We start from the raw sequence: 19548 nt of genomic DNA on the forward strand, positions 1-19548 counted from the left end.
AGAGAAAAAAGCAAACCAGAGATTCACGGATTTTCCTTTAAATTTGAAAAAAAATATTTCCGGGATAAAATGGGATCTGACAGTACGGCGAAATTTATCTAACATTCTTCTAGCTTTATAGATTGTTCACTGATGAGTCCTTGGCAGAAAAAAATGATATTCTTTCCTTTAAATAATATCTGAATTGTTAGCCAAAAATGAATGGTCTCTACTATATCTAGTGTGATGTGTTGTTGATTGTGAGAAAAAAATGGCAATATTAGGAGTAGATGGAAGGCTATATTATTGAATATGTGTCAGTTTAAATTTATTATAGCAATAAAGGTAGATTTAGATCTTCTAACAGTTTCATTGACCTCAGGGGTTCAATAAGATCGGGTATCAAATCATACATATCTTCTTTAGAGGTTTGGACTGATTCATCTGTATTTCTGCTAAGGATTGACCTCTTTGAAAGTTACTGACATTATGCTAAAGTTACGGACATCCCTATTGGTATAAGGAAAAAAGTTACGGACAAGTTGTTTTGAAGTTACGGACATCATAACTGTTTTGGCAAATCGTGCTGTAATCGTTTATTTTGTAGTAACTAACCACATTTTACATTGCAGAGTTTCCCTAAAAGATTTATATAACTTTTTAATTACTGAACATTTCTTTTGTATTCATGGTATTGTAATTTTCTAGGAGCAAACTTCCTAACCGAAGCCAGGCGGCTCCATCTTGTTTTAAGCACAGTGATAGTAATAGGAAGATGTGGTGTGAGTGCCAATGAGACAACTTTCCATCCAAATAACAATTTGAAACTAGATGTGTTGATTTGTCAGTTATATAAATTCAAATAATCAACTTCTTTTTATTTCAGTTCCTGACAGAAGAAAAACTAAATCAGTCTTTGTCAACAGTCAGTAGACTTGAGAGGGAACAAAAGTTAGATAAAGAAAAGTTAAAGGCTGCCATTGAAGCTAGTCAGGAGTATGAGGCTACAGCCTATGGTCAGGAATCTAATGCCAGAGCTAAACAAGAAAAGGTGGATGTACTACAGGTATGCAGTAAGGTTCACTGCTCATCATAGAGTGCATGACTGCTCTATTGTGGCATTGAAAATAACTATATTTGACATTGCGTTAAATGGGCTATTGAAGATTCATTAGTTTTCATGCAGTACACATTTTTACTGTATACATAATATAGGTTACCCATAAATTGAAATGTTCAATAAAGCGTACATATTGTAAAGGCTTCTGAGCAAACTTTGACAATTTCATGAAATTAAATATTCATGAAAATACAATGATTTTCAAGAAATAGCCCCTAACTGGTTTAAAATAGTTTTTTGATTCAGAGTACACCATGTATGATGTCTTTACGACATTATTTTTTTTCTCTCTTATTTTCAGAATGAGGTTGGCAAGTTAAAACAGATACTAGAAACTCAGAAGGTTCAGATGAATTCTAAACTTAAGAAATCTGCCAAAGATTTGTCACAACAGATGTAAGTATACATACCAGAATATATTAAAGGAATTATGCCTTGACTGTATAACAAGGATTATATACATTTAATATATTAAAGTAATTATGCCTTGACTGTACATACCAGAATATATTAAAGGAATTATAAATATGCCTTGACTGTACATACCAGAATATATTAAAGGAATTATAAATATGCCTTGACTGTATAACGAGGATTATATACATTTAATATATTAAAGGAATTATAAATATGCCTTGACTGTATAACGAGGATTATACACATTTAATATATTAAAGGAATTATAGATATGCCTTGACTGTATAACGAGGATTATACACATTTAATATATTAAAGGAATTATAGATATGCCTTGACTGTATAACGAGGATTATACACATTTAATATATTAAAGGAATTATAAATATGCCTTGACTGTATAACGAGGATTATATACATTTAATATATTAAAGGAATTATAAATATGCCTTGACTGTATAACGAGGATTATATACATTTAATATATTAAAGGAATTATAAATATGCCTTGACTGTATAACGAGGATTATATACATTTAATATATTAAAGGAATTATAAATATGCCTTGACTGTATAACGAGGATTATATACATTTAATATATTAAAGGAATTATAAATATGCCTTGACTGTATAACGAGGATTATACACATTTAATATATTAAAGGAATTATAGATATGCCTTGACTGTATAACGAGGATTATACACATTTAATATATTAAAGGAATTATAAATATGCCTTGACTGTATAACGAGGATTATATACATTTAATATATTAAAGGAATTATAAATATGCCTTGACTGTATAACGAGGATTATATACATTTAATATATTAAAGGAATTATAAATATGCCTTGACTGTATAACGAGGATTATATACATTTAATATATTAAAGGAATTATAAATATGCCTTGACTGTATAACGAGGATTATATACATTTAATATATTAAAGGAATTATAAATATGCCTTGACTGTATAACGAGGATTATACACATTTAATATATTAAAGGAATTACAAATATGCCTTGACTGTATAACGAGGATTATACACATTTAATATATTAAAGGAATTATAAATATGCCTTGACTGTATAACGAGGATTATATACATTTATTTCCCTTGCCTGAGGGATATATAAAGATTTGGTCACCCAAGAAATATTCATATTTCACTAGGGCTCTGCGCGAGGGAATTATGATTTTTTGAGGTTGAACAAATCTTCATATCTCCCAAGGCCAAGGGAAATGAATGTTTTATTCTACTGCCTAAGCAATGTATACTTCTTGTTTTAATGTCTGAAATAAATTTGAACACTATAACGCTATTAGCTAAAGTTATTTAGAAAATAAGAAGTTGAAAATGTAATGTACATAAATTGCACGTAACGATTTAGTCCCGACATTTCAGAGGGGAATATGATACTCAGAGGTGAATATGATACTCAGAGGTGAATATGAAGTTTTGTTCAATGTCAGGTGTGAAAGTTTCAACCAATCAAATGCTAATTTCGCTATCAAAATCAACAGGCAGTGGAATAATACAAGTTATATCTATTTCCATCCAGTTGTACCTGTTTGTATATTTTAGGTGCAATGATTCAGCATTTTATAGTTAACTGTGTATCTATAAACGATCGTTGCTGTAAGAAGGGTTACAATCTTAAACTAGGAGATAAGTATCTCTGAAACAGGAAGTTTTACTCTAAGTATTTTAGAAAATGTGAGATTTGATATGTATTGAAAGCCCACAGTTTTACCCAGCTATGATGTTTCTGATTAAAGCCCACAGTTTTACCCAGCTATGATGTTTCTGATTAAAGCCCACAGTTTTACCCAGCTATGATGTTTCTGATTAAAGCCCACAGTTTTACCCAGCTATGATGTTTCTGATTAAAGCCCACAGTTTTACCCAGCTATGATGTTTCTGATTAAAGCCCACAGTTTTACCCAGCTATGATGTTTCTGATTAAAGCCCACAGTTTTACCCAGCTATGATGTTTCTGATTAAAGCCCACAGTTTTACCCAGCTATGATGTTTCTGATTAAAGCCCACAGTTTTACCCAGCTATGATGTTTCTGATTGTTCTGATTGAGTTTGTGTACTCTATCTTCTAACAAGAGAAAACATTATGTCTACCTTTGTCATTTTAGATGTGTTAATTTGTGTGTTTTTAATATATATCCTATTTTATATATATTTGTGCATTTTCAGGGAGCTGATAGAATCAGACAGGAACAAGGTGTCACAACAAAACACACAACTGTTTACTGACCTGGAAAAATCTCGTGAGACAGTTCAAACCAAGAACAAGGAAAATCTCAAGGTACTGATACATTTAATAAATAAATAGTGAGCGAAATTGATAAATAAATAGTGAGCGAAATTGATAAATAAATAGTGAGCGAAATTGATAAATAAATAGTGAGCGAAAAGGCTAAACATGAAACAAGTATTCACAACAGTAATTTAGTCTACAGTATTCTGTGAAGTATTCATATTTGATCATATCTTATTCAGCATAATATTCATGTTTTATTATGCCCCACCTACGATAGTAGAGGGGCATTATGTTTTCTGGTCTGTGCCTTTGTTCGTTAGTTTGTTCATTTGTTCGTTCGTTTGTTCTTTCGTTCATTCGTCTGTGCGTCCTTACGCTTAAGGTTAAAGTTTTTGGTCAAGGTAGTTTTTAAAGAAGTTGAAGTCCAATCAACTTGAAACTTAGTACACATGTTCCCTATGATATGATCTTTCTAATTTTAATGCCAAATTAAAGTTTTGACCCCAATTTCATGGTCCATTGAACATAGTGCGAGTGGGGCATCCGTGTACTACGGACACATTCTTGTTGATTGTAATTTTTAATTAAGGTTTTTCAAAAATGAATTTAAACTATAAATTGGTGGTAACAAACTGTGCGCCAACTTTCATTTTCTCTTTCGGAACGTCTCTCAAGCGAGTAAACTTCCGGTTGGTATTTCCATACAATTAATATGTTTTTACCCTCAAATTTCTAAATTATCAAAATACCAATCATATAATAACGATAAATTGATGTTCAACTTAAAGACAATATTTTATTCTTACGGTTTTAGACGAAATCTATTTATATAATACAGGAAAGGGCGGGGCATATGCGCGAGAATTTCATATTCACCTATACTGTTTTATTTCATATTTTTACGTAAATAATTCAATTTATTTTCATAAAATAACTTTTAAACGTGTCAAAATATTCTTCTATTTACCCACACATATAGTTTTGATAATCAAATGAACAAGAATAGACCGAGGACGAAAAGGATTTCCCTAGATGTATTTTTAGATTTTTTACGTCATGCCAAAAACAATTTTTTTACTAAAAGCAAAATTAAGTATATATTTGTTTATTATAAAGACTTAAAATGATTTTAATTGAATAATGGATATATATCTGATGGCCCAATCAAATTTAAACTCGTAGTTTTGTGATTATGCGAGGATTTGAAGGTTTTTTGAAAGGTCAGAAAATTGACAGTCTAACCCGTCAAAAGACGGGTTCCGCACTGAGAACGACGACGTCAAACCAGTCAAAAGACGGGTCCCGCATGGTAAGGGTTAAGTCAATTTGATTTTGATTTCAGTTATTTGTTTTTTTAAGACTTATAATTACTATATTTGTTAAATTATTTATTTCTAGTTACGAGAAGATATGTTACAACTACAAGAACAAGTCAAGGAATTGTCCTTTAAATTAAAACATTCCGACGAGGCAAAGAAAGCAGAAGAAGAACTCCAGTCTAAATTACAGAAGAAGTAAGTCATTGTTTATTACATCCTCATGACTTTCATGCCTTGTCTTCATATATGCCTAATTTGATATTTTATTGTTCTCACAGTCAGTTTTATTATACCCCACAGGGTACAATGTTTTTGACCCTTCTGTCTGTCTGTCCTGTTTCTTGTCATCACAACTTACTCTCAAACCACGCAACATAATTTCATTAAACCTTTTTAGATAATAAGGACATACTATGTAGATGTGCATATCGACAGGAAATTACAATTCAATTTTTTTCTAGGAGTTATGCCCAATTGAACTTATTTGCTTCAATGTACTACTACAACAGTTTGTCGTTGCAACTTCTCTGAAACCACACAACAGAATTTCATGAAAATATGTAGATAACAAGGACATACCATGTAGAAGTGCATATTGATAGGAATTTATAATTCAATTTTGTTTTTCTAATACTATTTTTTATTCTTACAGTTATTTTACTTTTCCAGTGACAATGTGGGGAGGTGGAGTAAAAACTTCTCAATATTATTTCTCAATACAAATGAGTCAAAATGTTTTACAGAAACAAGCTGATGAATTGGTGATACTTTTATCCCAATGCATTGGAATTATATAGTATTCTTACCATAAATTATTAGGATTGACTTCTGTTTTGACAGAAGATAGATCTGATGTTGATTACATATTTTTAAACGAACATTCTAACATGACGTCCTTCAAACGCTTTGAGTACACACCCTTGGTAAAATATGAATATATTGCATTGGCTGTTCTGATCGTACTCCCACGTCATATGTTTTTTTATGAATGGAGTACCCGACGTCATAGAAGGATGACGTTATAATATAAGCATTTTACGGGAAAATACACGCTTCTGATACCGAAAATCATCACAACAAGGAAACGTAAACAAACAATGCTCAAATGTGGTATAAGCCCATTTTTTTTATACATAGAAGACATATAAGTAAATTATCATTAAAATTCATCCAAATCTATCTAAATACGTTATTGTAAATGGTTCGAGCATGTCACTTGTTCTGTTTGCTCTGTTTTTACGCCAATCTTAAAGTGCGTTAATTTATGGGAACGGCAAATATTTGCCTCCACCTAGAGCGCTTCGATCCAAAAGAATTGCTGTATTTGTCCTATTAGAATCGCTCAGGGTAAAATATTTGTCATAAAGGGCCAACCCGTGGTAAAATCACGATATATTCAAGCCCCCATGAATTATTTCTTAATTATTACATTGGTTGCAACGAATTACTTTGATTTCCCAGTTAGATAAAAACCGATAATTTCACATGTGAAATAAACGTGGTTATTTCACTCTCTGACATCATACAACAATAGGTGTTGTCAAGACGTCGATAACGTCGAAACAAAACATGCGTAGGAAAAACATGTAGTTCCTTAAATTTTGTACATTAATTTCATTAAAAAAAGCAATTTGACAATGTAATAAAAAGGATAACTAATCGCCGTATTTGAATATCAAAAATAAGACAACTTGTGACCGAACGCCGCTATGGATTAAACTCGTACTGCGCACTCGTTTAATCCATGCGTCGTTCGGTCACGCGTTGTATTATTTTTTTATATTCAAATACGGCGATTAGTTATACTATAAATATATAAAAAAAAATAAGAAATTTTTGGACTTTGATGATTTATGGATTGTTAATTTAATTTTTATTCAAATGCTTGTTGATTTTTAAATTGTTTAAATGTGATATATTTTGTGTTATTTAGATTGGACGATCAGGAAGATGAACTAAAACGAGTGAGAAACTTCCTGACAAAGAAAACCGAGGAGTCTGGAGAGGCAGAGAAATCGGCATGGTAATGTTTATAGTATAATTCATTTAACATGCATGTTGAACCTCCTTAGATATTGCCATGAGTGCTGTACTTGTATAGATTAGATGAGCAATTAAGAAAAAATGCCAAAATATTTTGTTGTATTTATTCTATTTTTAAAAGGAAATATTCATTTATATATGTGTGTTTGAAAACTGAAATTTGACTGAATTTGACATTTCAGGCATGACATGAACAAGATGATACATGAGATGAGTCAACAGATGTCAATGCATTTAGAGTCACAAAAGACCAGCGACAATAAAGATCAGGACGCAAAGGTCGCACAGCGGTACAAAAAACATATCCATGACCTGAACACGGAGCTACAGACCGAGAGAGCTCTACACAAGATCACAGCCTCCTCATTACAGAGTTTAGAGGAGGACTGTGTTAGGCTCAGACAACAATGCCAGGCCATGAGGAAACGCAATAATTCAGCTTCAGACAAGTAAATGTCATCAATTTATAAGTTTTATTTAATATTTCTGGATTAAATATTTGTACATTTTTTAACTTCAAATTTGGAATTCAAACTGAGTCAGTCATATGCAATGATTTCTAAAAGTTAAGATAGAAATTTTGCTTTCTTCATAACATTTAGAATCTGTATGTAGAAAGTCTATGAGTTAATTTACAAAATTCACTTTTGTGCAGTTAACGAACCTTCTAATGATTGTTACGTCTAAGCACTTTGGATAACAATAAAAAAACAAAAAAAAACTACCATATATTTCTATAAGTTTTCTTGATAGTATGTAGAATACAATTTGTAATGAAAACTTTCTCATTGGAATTATATCTTTTTCACTTTCTATTTTTTCTAGACGATACAAATCCAGAATGGAAGCCATCAATGAAATCATTGCCCGATCACAGACACAAGCTCAGGCCATGTTGGCTTCAGGGAATTACCTAGACGAGTCATTAAAGAGTCTTGCTAGTCCCCGAGTTACCTTTGAGACTTCACCAGACAATTCTGTATGTAGTGACATGTCTTTCAACAGCACCATTGCAATAAACAGTGAATCATCACCACTCAATCCTACCATGAAATCAACGCCCAGGAAAACTTAAATCTTAAATGTCATTACTAAAAATAGCATGCAAAAATTACAGCATTACCTGTACTAGTTTTGTCAATGAAGATCAGGTTTTTCATTTACATTAAGTGCCAAAAATTACTTAACATATTATTTTTCATGCACGGTGGAATGTTTATATAAGAAAGAAGAGAAATTGGAGAAATAAAAACACCTTTTTATGATTTGGTTAAATTCACTGATTACTTAAGCAAAGTATGCATTTAAAGAGAACATTTTTCATTTAGATACTAAATCATACATTTTAATCTACTAATTGGTGCAGATCTGTTTTAGTATGGTACATATCAATATTTTTCATTATTTCAGTAATCATGTTGTCTGTAAGTTTAGAGGATATATATTCATTTCTCCGTCACAAGGAATCATGTCTGTTTAATTGTTTTCACAATAGATATTGTCTGTGATCAGGTTTTAATTACATGACATTGGTGGTCCATGTCAAATATAGGAAGCATTTCACCCTAATTTAAATAGTGTTCAATTTAATTTTTGTTCTCTCTCATCTCATGTGAATTACAAAGGTTGAGAGTAACCCCCTTTATATATATAAGCTGTGTGTGCTTACGTTTACTTCATTTTCTTACTTATAACTTCGGACTATATTTCTCAATGGTAATGATTTGTGTGTGTAGCAGAGGGGTAACAAAGGGATTGCTATATGTCTTCTGTTGTCTGTTATTGTCTGTTTTATTATTACATTGTATCCCTGTGTCTCTCTGACTACTCAACACAAATTAATCAAATTTGCAATAATCCTCTACAATATATAGTGAAGTTGTGTAATTTTTTTTACTGTATGGAATTGTTGGCTGATTGATCCAAGGTTTTCAAAATGTTGTACACTCAGAACTTGCAATAATCCTCTACAAAATATTGAGCAACATTTGTGTGATACTTTCACTGGGTTAAATTGTTGGGTGTCTGAACCAAGGTTGTCAAAATGTTTAATTGTTTAACAAACAGATGAATAGCTGCGCTAATATTTCTTCCATTGAAAACTCACATATGAGTCATTTGAATAAAGCAGTTTCTCCAAATTTTGGATTGTCCCATAACTAAGGGTGAAGTGCTTCTGATCTAACACTGTGATTTTACAAACAATGTGATATGATTTATTTATTCACTATATATTTCTATTTTTATCTGCATATTTATTATTTATTTAGCTGTTTAAGCATTTACTCATATTTTTTGTCTTTTCTTTTACTCATTGTTTTTAGATATATATACATATACGCACATGCAAATTATTCTCCATTAAAAAAAATGGAAAAGATGAAATAAATGTTATATTTACACCTTGCAATGCTTCTATTAAAAGTTGAAACACAACAGTAAAACTTATATATAGACAGTCCTGACAATACAATCAGGAATTACCAAAAATAGTGTTTATTTATCTGTGATAGGGAAACAATCATTTTTTATAATTTGAAACTTTCTCTTTGCTTCATTGTTGAAATCATTCCTTATGTTATTTATTTATTAATTCTACTTATAAATGAGTGGTATAACTTGTAATCAGTAGGATAGGTTCCATATAATTATCCGACAATCTATATACCCTAATCAAAATATAACTCCTAATAAATATAAATGTATATCAGTATTTATCTCAATACAATACCTCAGTAATAATAGACTAATTAGTAAATGAGCTGAGCCACATAAAAATCAGAAATATACACAGATATACTTCACATTTAATTTAGAAGAAATTAAATTTCTCAAATTAAGTCATTTTTTAACAATTTACAATTCCTAATTAGATAATATATATAAACTGAGTAAGTTTGACTACAATTTAAAAAAAATCCTTTCAAATTTAGATGTACTTATGATTATAACAAAGAAATCATTAATGTAATAAATTATAACAAAGACATCATAATTGTAATGAATTCAGTATATATGCCTAACTTATATTTGCCAAGTCTGACTATAGGACTTACTACAAGATAATATACCAATTGTGGTATAATTCAATCAAATGCTTACTACAAGATAATATACCAATTATGGTATAATTCAATCAAATGCTTACTACAAGATAATATACAAATTATGGTATAATTCAATCAAATGCTTACTACAAGATAATATACCAATTGTGGTATAATTCAATCAAATGCTTACTACAAGATAATATACCAATTATGGTATAATTCAATCAAATGCTTACTACAAGATAATATACCAATTGTGGTATAATTCAATCAAATGCTTACTACAAGAATATATACCAATTATGGTATAATTCAATCAAATGCTTACTACAAGATAATATACCAATTGTGGTATAATTCAATCAAATGCTTACTACAAGATAATATACCAATTGTGGTATAATTCAATCAAATGCTTACTACAAGATAATATACCAATTGTGGTATAATTCAATCAAATGCTTACTACAAGATAATATACCAATTATGGTATAATTCAATCAAATGCTTACTACAAGATAATATACCAATTGTGGTATAATTCAATCAAATGCTTACTACAAGATAATATACCAATTGTGGTATAATTCAATCAAATGCTTACTACAAGATAATATACCAATTGTGGTATAATTCAATCAAATGCTTACTACAAGATAATATACCAATTATGGTATAATTCAATCAAATGCAATACAGATTTTTTTTATTGATTGATACTGAGATCTACTTGAACAAATGGAATGTTCCTCGTGATACTGGAGTGAGGTAAATTTTATACAAAATGAATAACTTATATTTTTTATAATTGGGATTTCTATGTGGTGGAGCTCAGATATAAAAGGGTAGAATATATGCATGTAGGTAGGGTAGATATAAATCGTAATGAATAGCTAGTTATTTGGATGGAAATCATATTAAAAAAGTTACTGCACAATGCAATCTGATATTGTTTTAAGCCCAAAAAAATCTGCAAACTAAATTTTGTTTTCCTGGGAATAGTTTTTTTTAATGAATTTCTGATTTTTGCAATAAATATAACTGATAATAGTGTGAAATGAGTCAGAATAACCAAGACTTATCTCATTAAGAAGTAGCTGTTTTTCTGCACTACACACACTTCTGTTGTACTATTCTCCTATAGTCACTAGCTTGATGCATAATTCTCTCTGTATTGCTAGCACTTTTTATTTTAAAGAAGAAACCCATGAGAACAAACATGCTTTGCATCTTGCCATTTTCTTAGCCTGTCTCACAAAATTGTAGAAACATATTGAATCTGATGGTCACTTGTAATATACCATTAGGTGCTTTCATTTACATCCACAAAAGGCATTATCACTTCATCACTAGATTGTTAAAAAATTAATGTTCAGCTTTAAATTGTATTATTCAGTGCATTTTTTGTGGGTTTCCTTAATTTGACTCGAGCTGCAATAGAAAAAAGATGATGTGTTCATATTTTTTACAGGCCTTCTTATTAACATGTTTTATTATGAATCAGTAAAAATAGCCAAAAATAAATTACAATAGAGGCTAATTATCTGTTTAATAACCTTACTTGTTATAAGTGGTCAATTTTGTATTCATTGTTATAGAAGATATTCAATCAGAAAGTAAAATTAAAGATTATTGATATATTTTGATACAGGTAAAATTTCTATGCATTTAACCATCAACTTTAAAATACGTAAACAATTATTTCTTATTTAAACAGTTATCACTTTTCTTGATAGCTTTTTTTGTATGCAAAACATGAGTGCCACATCAGTAGCTCGCAGTTTCACTTGTTTTGTTCTACTTGAACTATTTCCAATCATTAAACTGTAACAATATTTTTTTTATTTATACTTTTCATAAACGCAATATTATTTCATAGATTTCACCTTTGTCTTGAGAAAATAAAATACAAATTAACCAGAAATCTTAACAAAAAAGTAATGTTCAAAGTGAACTATTTTTGTCCATATTCATTCAAGTATTTAAATGTTCATCATGAGATATTTATTTAAATTAATCTGAATGAGTATTGTATAACACACTTGAATTTTACCTAAAATAGCAAGGTTTCTCTTAATTTTATGTGCAATTTGTAATAATTAAAAAGGGGATAAAAAGATTTATTTCTTTTAAAGAATATTTCCTAAGTTTTCGTTTGTTATTCCTCACATGATATTTTCAATCAGGTTAACCATAGCCTGAATACTTATATGAATAAAGGGTTTTAAGTGAGCTAAAATGGAACAACAAATGGTTTTTCTTTAACTGTATTCATCGTATTTGGCTATAGAGATCCATGGGCGAAGGTTTGCCTTAATTTCTCAACAGATTTACCATAGTTCTAATCTATTCAAAATAAAAGGGGATATGATTTTTATGTGTTTGTAGAAGAACTTAAAACTGTGTCCTACTCTTTCTGGTGACATCCATAATTTTTTTTTCATGTTGACATATTACTGTCATATACATGCTACACTAGGCATACTCTTCTGATACTGATATTATTTCTAACTATTGATATAAAACACACAACCACTTTATCATTAGATTTCATGGTAAATAAAGAATATGCAACAGCAATAAAAATCAAACAATGATCTTCCATGCCAAAAGTACTTTTTTGTTGTAAATAGTAATCTATTAGTTATTTTTAATGTCATACATGAAGTATGTTGTGTGTTTACTAAATTTAGAATATGCACAATGAGGAGACAAAATATTTTACAATTGAAGGTAAAAATGAATCAGTATCACCCTACAACTATGCTTTATACCATGAACATTTTTTTATACCCAATTTTACTGAATTTTCAAAAATCTGTATTTTCCGCAATAACTTTTGTTTTCATATGTGACTTCATTCAGTTGATAATTTTTCTTTGTTTTGAAGTTATTGTCCCATGGTAAAATTCTGTAAATACCTGGTATAGATCGTCATCATTTGCAAAACTGGTAATCTTCAATGATTGTATGGATAATTATCTCCCTTACTCTGCATTGATAAGTGTTTGTTTGCAATATTATTTCGATGCAAGACATAACATTAATTACAGGTGTTAAATTGAATCTTTGGCCTATAACATATATAAAACTACATATTTAATTGGTAGTATTATGTCTCCAACATTTCATATCTAAAGGTTAACTACTTTTAGAAAAGGCAATTCACAGATCCAGAGCAGTTTAAATAGTTATTTTGTTATAGTCTATCCAGATGTGTAGATGTTGTGATTTGTATCCGTCCATAGTTTATGTTATCACTCATTAAATATATTTACACTACTTATGTTTATTATGATATTTTTAATAAAGTATTAACAATTTTAAAAATAGTTGTTTTTGTGTTTTATAAGTGAAAGTTAGAAAAATATAAGTGTCTTTGAAAAACCTTCATCACAGTCACCTTATTAAATCACCTGCTCAACAACTAGATTCAGAAGAGTCAGCGGATGATCTGTTGTAAATGAAAATATGTAGCTATCCAAGATCAGTATGAACTGTAAATTCATTATAATTTATGGATTACCAATTTGCCTGGATTTCATTGGTACGGATGAATCACAAACGTTCAACTAAGTAAAATTAATCACTTTAATATAAATTGGTACCCACGAAAATAAATCAATCCACATGTACATTAATTGCTAATATCCACAAAATACCAAGACAAGAACGCAAGCAACTTTAGCCAGTTCACAATGCATCCTTCAGGTTTAACAAAGAAACTGAAAGCACACCAGAAAGTAGTACACCATTTACTCAAAATAGGTCCTATGCATGGGTGTAACTATCAAAATATGTAGAATATTTAGGTCATTTGTCAAATGATTGATGATCTTTTAGATATGGCAGCTGTTATCTAAAATGTAGTTTTTATGTATGTTTCATTTTAAGGAATGATTGTAGCGGGCTATTTTAAAGTGTGCATCATTTTTTATGTTATATGATTTCGAATAGACAGAAAAAATGTTAATCATCCCTATAATTTAATTCTGAATTCTGTTTTAAACCGGAGTTATTCATGAATAAACATTGATGACGTCACTGTAACATGACAAAATTATGTCTGAGCTGATAAACACATCAACATCAGCCAATCAGAAGATGCATTACATACAAAATTTAAATATTGTAGTTTGTTTTTTTGTTGCACTTCAGTGTTCTGTTCATTGTTATCCTTTTATATTTGATGTATATCCCTAGGTTATAATTGTAACTAAGTTGTTTTCTCTCAATCGATTTACGACTTTTTAACACCAGTAAACTAATGTTGCCATTATATGACATCATTTTGAATAATACAAAAAAAAAAGTTCTGGCAACTAGTTCTCTCACATGTCATTAAAATTAAGTGGATTTTTATCGAGTTCTCCCGAGTTACATTTAGTCAACCAAGCCAGGCATATGACAGTTCTTGTCCATTTGTTTTTAATGTGTTTTGTTATTTGACTTTGCCATGTGATTTCCGATTAGATTTTCGTCTGAGATCAGTATTTTTGCGATTTTACATTTTATTATCACACAAAATCATATTTTGATAAATTGTACTGTATATGCATGGAATAGTTGCCACTGGACAATAATAATCTACAAATTCATGACTTGCTGCACTTTCTGTGGCAATAAAAAAAGGACTTATGACAAAACATTTTTTATTCAAAACTCAAAACCAAAGTGCCAAAAATACCAATATTCAGTAACTCAATAACTACAATCTTAACTTAAAGTCATAAGAAACCTCAAATTAAAAAAAAAATATGCATATATTTTTTTATAACTAAATGGATAGTTTTTATTAAACAACTTATGTACATATACTTTTTCTGAGGAGAATTCTTTAATTTGTCCACATTTAGAAGAAGTTTACTTTTTTTTAATTGCTTGCTTCCATGAAGCAATTCGCCGACATATTTTCCGTATGCATAGTGACCCGAGCGTTACCCTCCTCGTAAAAATCCGGTGACCACAATACGCATGGATCTGTCATTGAAATAAACAAAAATATTATTATACATGTTAAACACGTGCTCAATACCCATGCTTTTTGTGATTTGTTTACAATAAGGTGACAATCGGTAAAACTCTGCTTCAAAACACGACATTTAATGAGCAGCCATATTTGTTAAATCATAACAAACAGAGAGAGAAAAAAATGACGATTATATCATATATTTGCGAAAATAATGATAAAATCGTGCACAGAGGACTAAGTTTATGATGTGTACATGCATTGGTTCAAGAATTGGACAAACATTATTTTTCCTCTCACTCGTAAATTGTTATGCGATGATGACTGATGTACCCATATTTTGACTATTTTATTAATTGTGACGGTTTATTTAACGCATCATGTAAATATAACGGAATTTGATGAGACTGTTATTAAAGGGAGAGGGTTAGCGCTATAGAACCAGGTTTAACCCACCATTTTCTACATTTGAAAATGCCTGTACCAAGTCAGGAATGTGACAGTTCTTGTCTATTCGTTTTTGATGCGTTTTGTTATTTGATTTTGCCATGTGATTATGGACTTTCCGTATTGATTTTCCTCTGAGTTCAGTATTTTTGTGATTTTAATTTTTTTATATGACTTTAAAGGGTAACATACCGATTGCTTTAAATTAGAATAAGCGTACTATTTCTTATCAAGTAATGAGAGCTACACTATATTTTATTCAAGAGCAGATATATTGCAAGTTTTATCTTTTAAGTATTGCAATAAAATGTAAAAAGAATAAAAAAAAAATACATGATTCAAGGAAAGGTTTATCTACGCAGTGAAAGTGTAATTTCCAAATTTGAAAGACTAAAATATAACTAGATGTGTCAAAGTGACTAGAATGCCCCCGTCCCTAAAAGTTGAAAAATCTGCAATTACAATAACACATGTTGACACATTGATATGTTCATAATTATAACTTATCTGTTAACAAAATTCAGCTCAAAATGTGGAGGCCTTTAGTAAAAAAGTCTTTATAACTGTTTACAAAAAACAGCTCAAAATGTGGAGGCCTTTAGTAAAAAAGTCTTTATAACTGTTTACAAAAATCAGCTCAAAATGTGGAGGCCTATAGAAAAAAAGTCTGTATAACTGTTAACAAAACTCAGCTCAAAATGTGGAGGCCTGTAGAAATAAAGTCTGTATAACTGTTATTTTCAACAATTTTCAAAGTTATAAACCCTTAATTTTGACATAAAGTAATGGAGAAGAACAAAACTTAAACTTGATCTGTAACTTATCGTGAGTAACTCACATACCCAAAATCAGCCCAATATCTGAAAGTGTTTAGAAAAAAAGTCTGTATAACAGTTATTTTCAACAATTTATCAAAGTCCAAAGCCCGTAGTTTCGGCAAAAATTGGCAAAGCGGAACAAAACTGTATATTGACCTGTATCTCATCATGGTTACCTCACATACCAAAAATCAGCCCAATATCTGAAAGCGTTTAGAAAAAAAGTCTGTATAACTGATTTTCAACAATTTTCAAAGTTGTAAACCCTTAATTTTTGCAAAAATTAATGGAGAGGAACAAAACTTAAACTTGATCTGTAACTCATCTTGGTTAACTCACTAACCAAAAATCAGCCCAAAATCTGAATTAAGAAAAATACTCCGTATAACTGTGATTTTCAACAATTTATCAAAGTCCAAAGCCCGTAATTTGAGCAAAAATTAGCGGAGCGGAACAAAACATAAACTTAATCCGTAACTCATCACGGTGAACGCACAAAACAAAGATCACCCAATATCTGAAGGCATTTAGAAAAAAAGCTCCGTATAATGGTTTGTTGCGGAATGACGGAATGACGGAATTTCGGACAAGGGTAAAACTATATGGCACCGACAACATCGTTGAGGGGCCATAAAAATAAAGAGTTTTCAAATTAGCAATTAACTTATTAAGTTTGCAGTGCATTTCAAATACATTGAAACTTCAGTAGCTCAAAGTTGGCTAAGTTAATTTTAAATTTAAAATAAAAATGCAAGTTAATAAAAAAAGGTATCATAAAAAAATTGCATAAAATGTTCATTTTTTAACTAAAAATATGTAAAACATGTCATCAGAACCAACGAACTTTACTGCTACTATCACATTGATAAACAAAGGTTCACTTAATATGATACGAATTTCAACTTTATCAGACATGATTAAAACAAAGTCACATTAAGTACTTCAATGGATCTATTTCAAAACCTTTTATGCTACCGAAACAAGTACATGAAGTACATTATAGGCTCTAAAGTAAACAATTTAACCCTTTGTGGACATTCTTTTTTATAAAGTACATTGTCACAGACAAATGACATTGATCAACAATTGTGAAAACTACAATATCAGTAAATAACAAATACAAAATATAAAATACATAATGTAAAAAACAATAAACATCACACATTAAAATAATCATTAACAAAAGGCTTACCCACCAATCCAAATTGGGATTTTAGACATTTTGTAATACTTATTTTATGTTATTACCAAATTTATTTCACTCAAAATGCCGGAAAAAAAAATTTGTTATGAAAACATAATTAAATTGTTCTCTCAATAAAAAAATAACACACTTTTCTAAAACAATTGTCATTCATTATCAATTATTGTTAGATCCACTATAAACTTCATACATGGAATATATGTCAATTATGCATTAATTATGAAAGCCTGCCATCATGGTCATTTTTTATCACAAAAACTCTGAACTCTAATGTCTTTTATTAAACATCTAATATTTTCTATAAACATCTTGTTGTTACAAATGAACATTTCAAGTTTTTCCAAAACTTCAAAAAAGTAGAAATATAACTGATTCAGTCTGAGTAAAGCAGAAATCACATATATCAGATGTATACGGGTACATTATTGGAGGAAAATTTTGAAAGGAAATATATGTAAGACTATTCAGAATAACTATTGAACTGGTCTTGTAAATTTGTCTTATTTATGTGTTCATAATTATGTCATAAGCAAATCTATGATTTGGGAAATTGAAATTAATCATTATATATATGTTTATAAGAGAAGCAAAAATAAGATTGCATCCTACAATGTATGAAAACATTTATTCTATACACTACGCGATAAAAGATCTTAATCAGAATAATGATTTCCATCTTGCTAATGGCAGCCCTCTTACATGCAACCGAAGTAAAACAATGATAGTAAAAAAAACCAAAAAATAAGTACTTAGCCTTATAACTAATTAGGTGTGTTTTTTCAGTGAATTATCGAACGTTTTATTAAATGGAATCATCAAATTGATATGACTCAACACATCTAGTTTAAAACAAAAAGGTGGGAGTGCTAAAGCACGCTATACATTTAGAAAAAGGTCTGGTATACATAAAGGCAAAACAAAATTTCAACTAGTTACATCATTTCAGCAACTGTGTTAACAATGATTTCAGCCCATTTTATTGTTTTAGTAGCATCTTCTTGACTGTACAAATCTGATGGCGTACTTGGGAAAAACACAGGTCTTGGATATCTCATTTTAGGGTAGTCACCAATACACCTCTCTAACTCCTCGGCAGCCTGCTTCAGTGTTGGATTTTTCAATGAAACAGAAGTTATCAAGGAATGATATTTGCTGACTTGCTGAGCATCTTCACAAACTTGGATGGCCTTTAAAGCTTTTTCTGCTGCCTATAATATGATAATTTTATTAATACACATACTTCAATAATTAAACGAACTCCTGCTAGAATTAATATACAGTATTTTTGGTCAAAGATGCGTCATTTGAAGCACAGCTAGGTATACGTAATGCAGGATTTGTCTAGCTACAATTTAAATATATAAGAAATTTAAAAATATTTAACATGGAAAAGTTCAACCTTAAAGATTCTTTTTCAACTGTTTTTATAGTTCGTTCTTATGTTGTACTGTTGTACCACTGTCCCAGGTTAGAGGGAGGGTTGGGATCCCGCTAACATGTTTAACCCCGCCACATTATTTACGTATGTGTCGGTTTCAAGTCAGGAGCCTGTCATTCAGTGGTTGTCGTTTGTTTATTAGTAACATATTTGTTTTTCGTTCATTCTTTTTTAGCTGAACTGGCCCGAAGGGCCAAGTGAGCTTTTCTCATTACTTTGCGTCCGTCATCCGTCGTCCGTTGTTGTTAAGTTTTACAAAAATCTTCTCCTCTGAAATTACTGGGCCAAATTAAACCAAACTTGGCCACAATCATCATTGGGGTATCTAGATTAAGAAATAAGTCCCGAAGTCCCAGCCAACCAACCAAAATGGCCGCCATGGCTAAAATAGAACATAGGGGTAAAATGCAGTTTGGGGTATTATCTAAAAAACCAAAGCATTAAGAGCAAATCTAAACCG

General features: G+C 30.3%; 2 protein-coding genes across 5 annotated transcripts in view; one reads left to right on the forward strand and one right to left on the reverse strand.

The window, feature by feature from the left end:
- LOC134716406 (uncharacterized) overlaps positions 1-10051 on the forward strand; it is a 71582-nt gene extending 61531 nt beyond the window's left edge. For all 3 annotated transcript variants that reach the window (XM_063579390.1, XM_063579391.1, XM_063579392.1), the window contains exons 35-41: positions 866-1045; positions 1401-1495; positions 3734-3845; positions 5199-5314; positions 7053-7142; positions 7345-7611; positions 7988-10051. In XM_063579390.1, the coding sequence (XP_063435460.1) occupies positions 866-1045; positions 1401-1495; positions 3734-3845; positions 5199-5314; positions 7053-7142; positions 7345-7611; positions 7988-8237 (1110 nt within the window). In that variant the 3' untranslated portion in view covers positions 8238-10051. The remainder of the gene's footprint in view (positions 1-865; positions 1046-1400; positions 1496-3733; positions 3846-5198; positions 5315-7052; positions 7143-7344; positions 7612-7987) is intronic.
- Positions 10052-17706: 7655 nt separating this feature from the next.
- LOC134716407 (sacsin-like) overlaps positions 17707-19548 on the reverse strand; it is a 142814-nt gene continuing 140972 nt past the window's right edge. For both annotated transcript variants that reach the window (XM_063579395.1, XM_063579394.1), the window contains one exon: positions 17707-18858. In XM_063579395.1, coding sequence (XP_063435465.1) covers positions 18583-18858 — 276 coding nt within the window. In that variant the 3' untranslated portion in view covers positions 17707-18582. The remainder of the gene's footprint in view (positions 18859-19548) is intronic.

This window comes from Mytilus trossulus, chromosome 4 (genome assembly GCF_036588685.1).
Source record: "Mytilus trossulus isolate FHL-02 chromosome 4, PNRI_Mtr1.1.1.hap1, whole genome shotgun sequence".
Taxonomy (NCBI): domain Eukaryota; kingdom Metazoa; phylum Mollusca; class Bivalvia; order Mytilida; family Mytilidae; genus Mytilus; species Mytilus trossulus.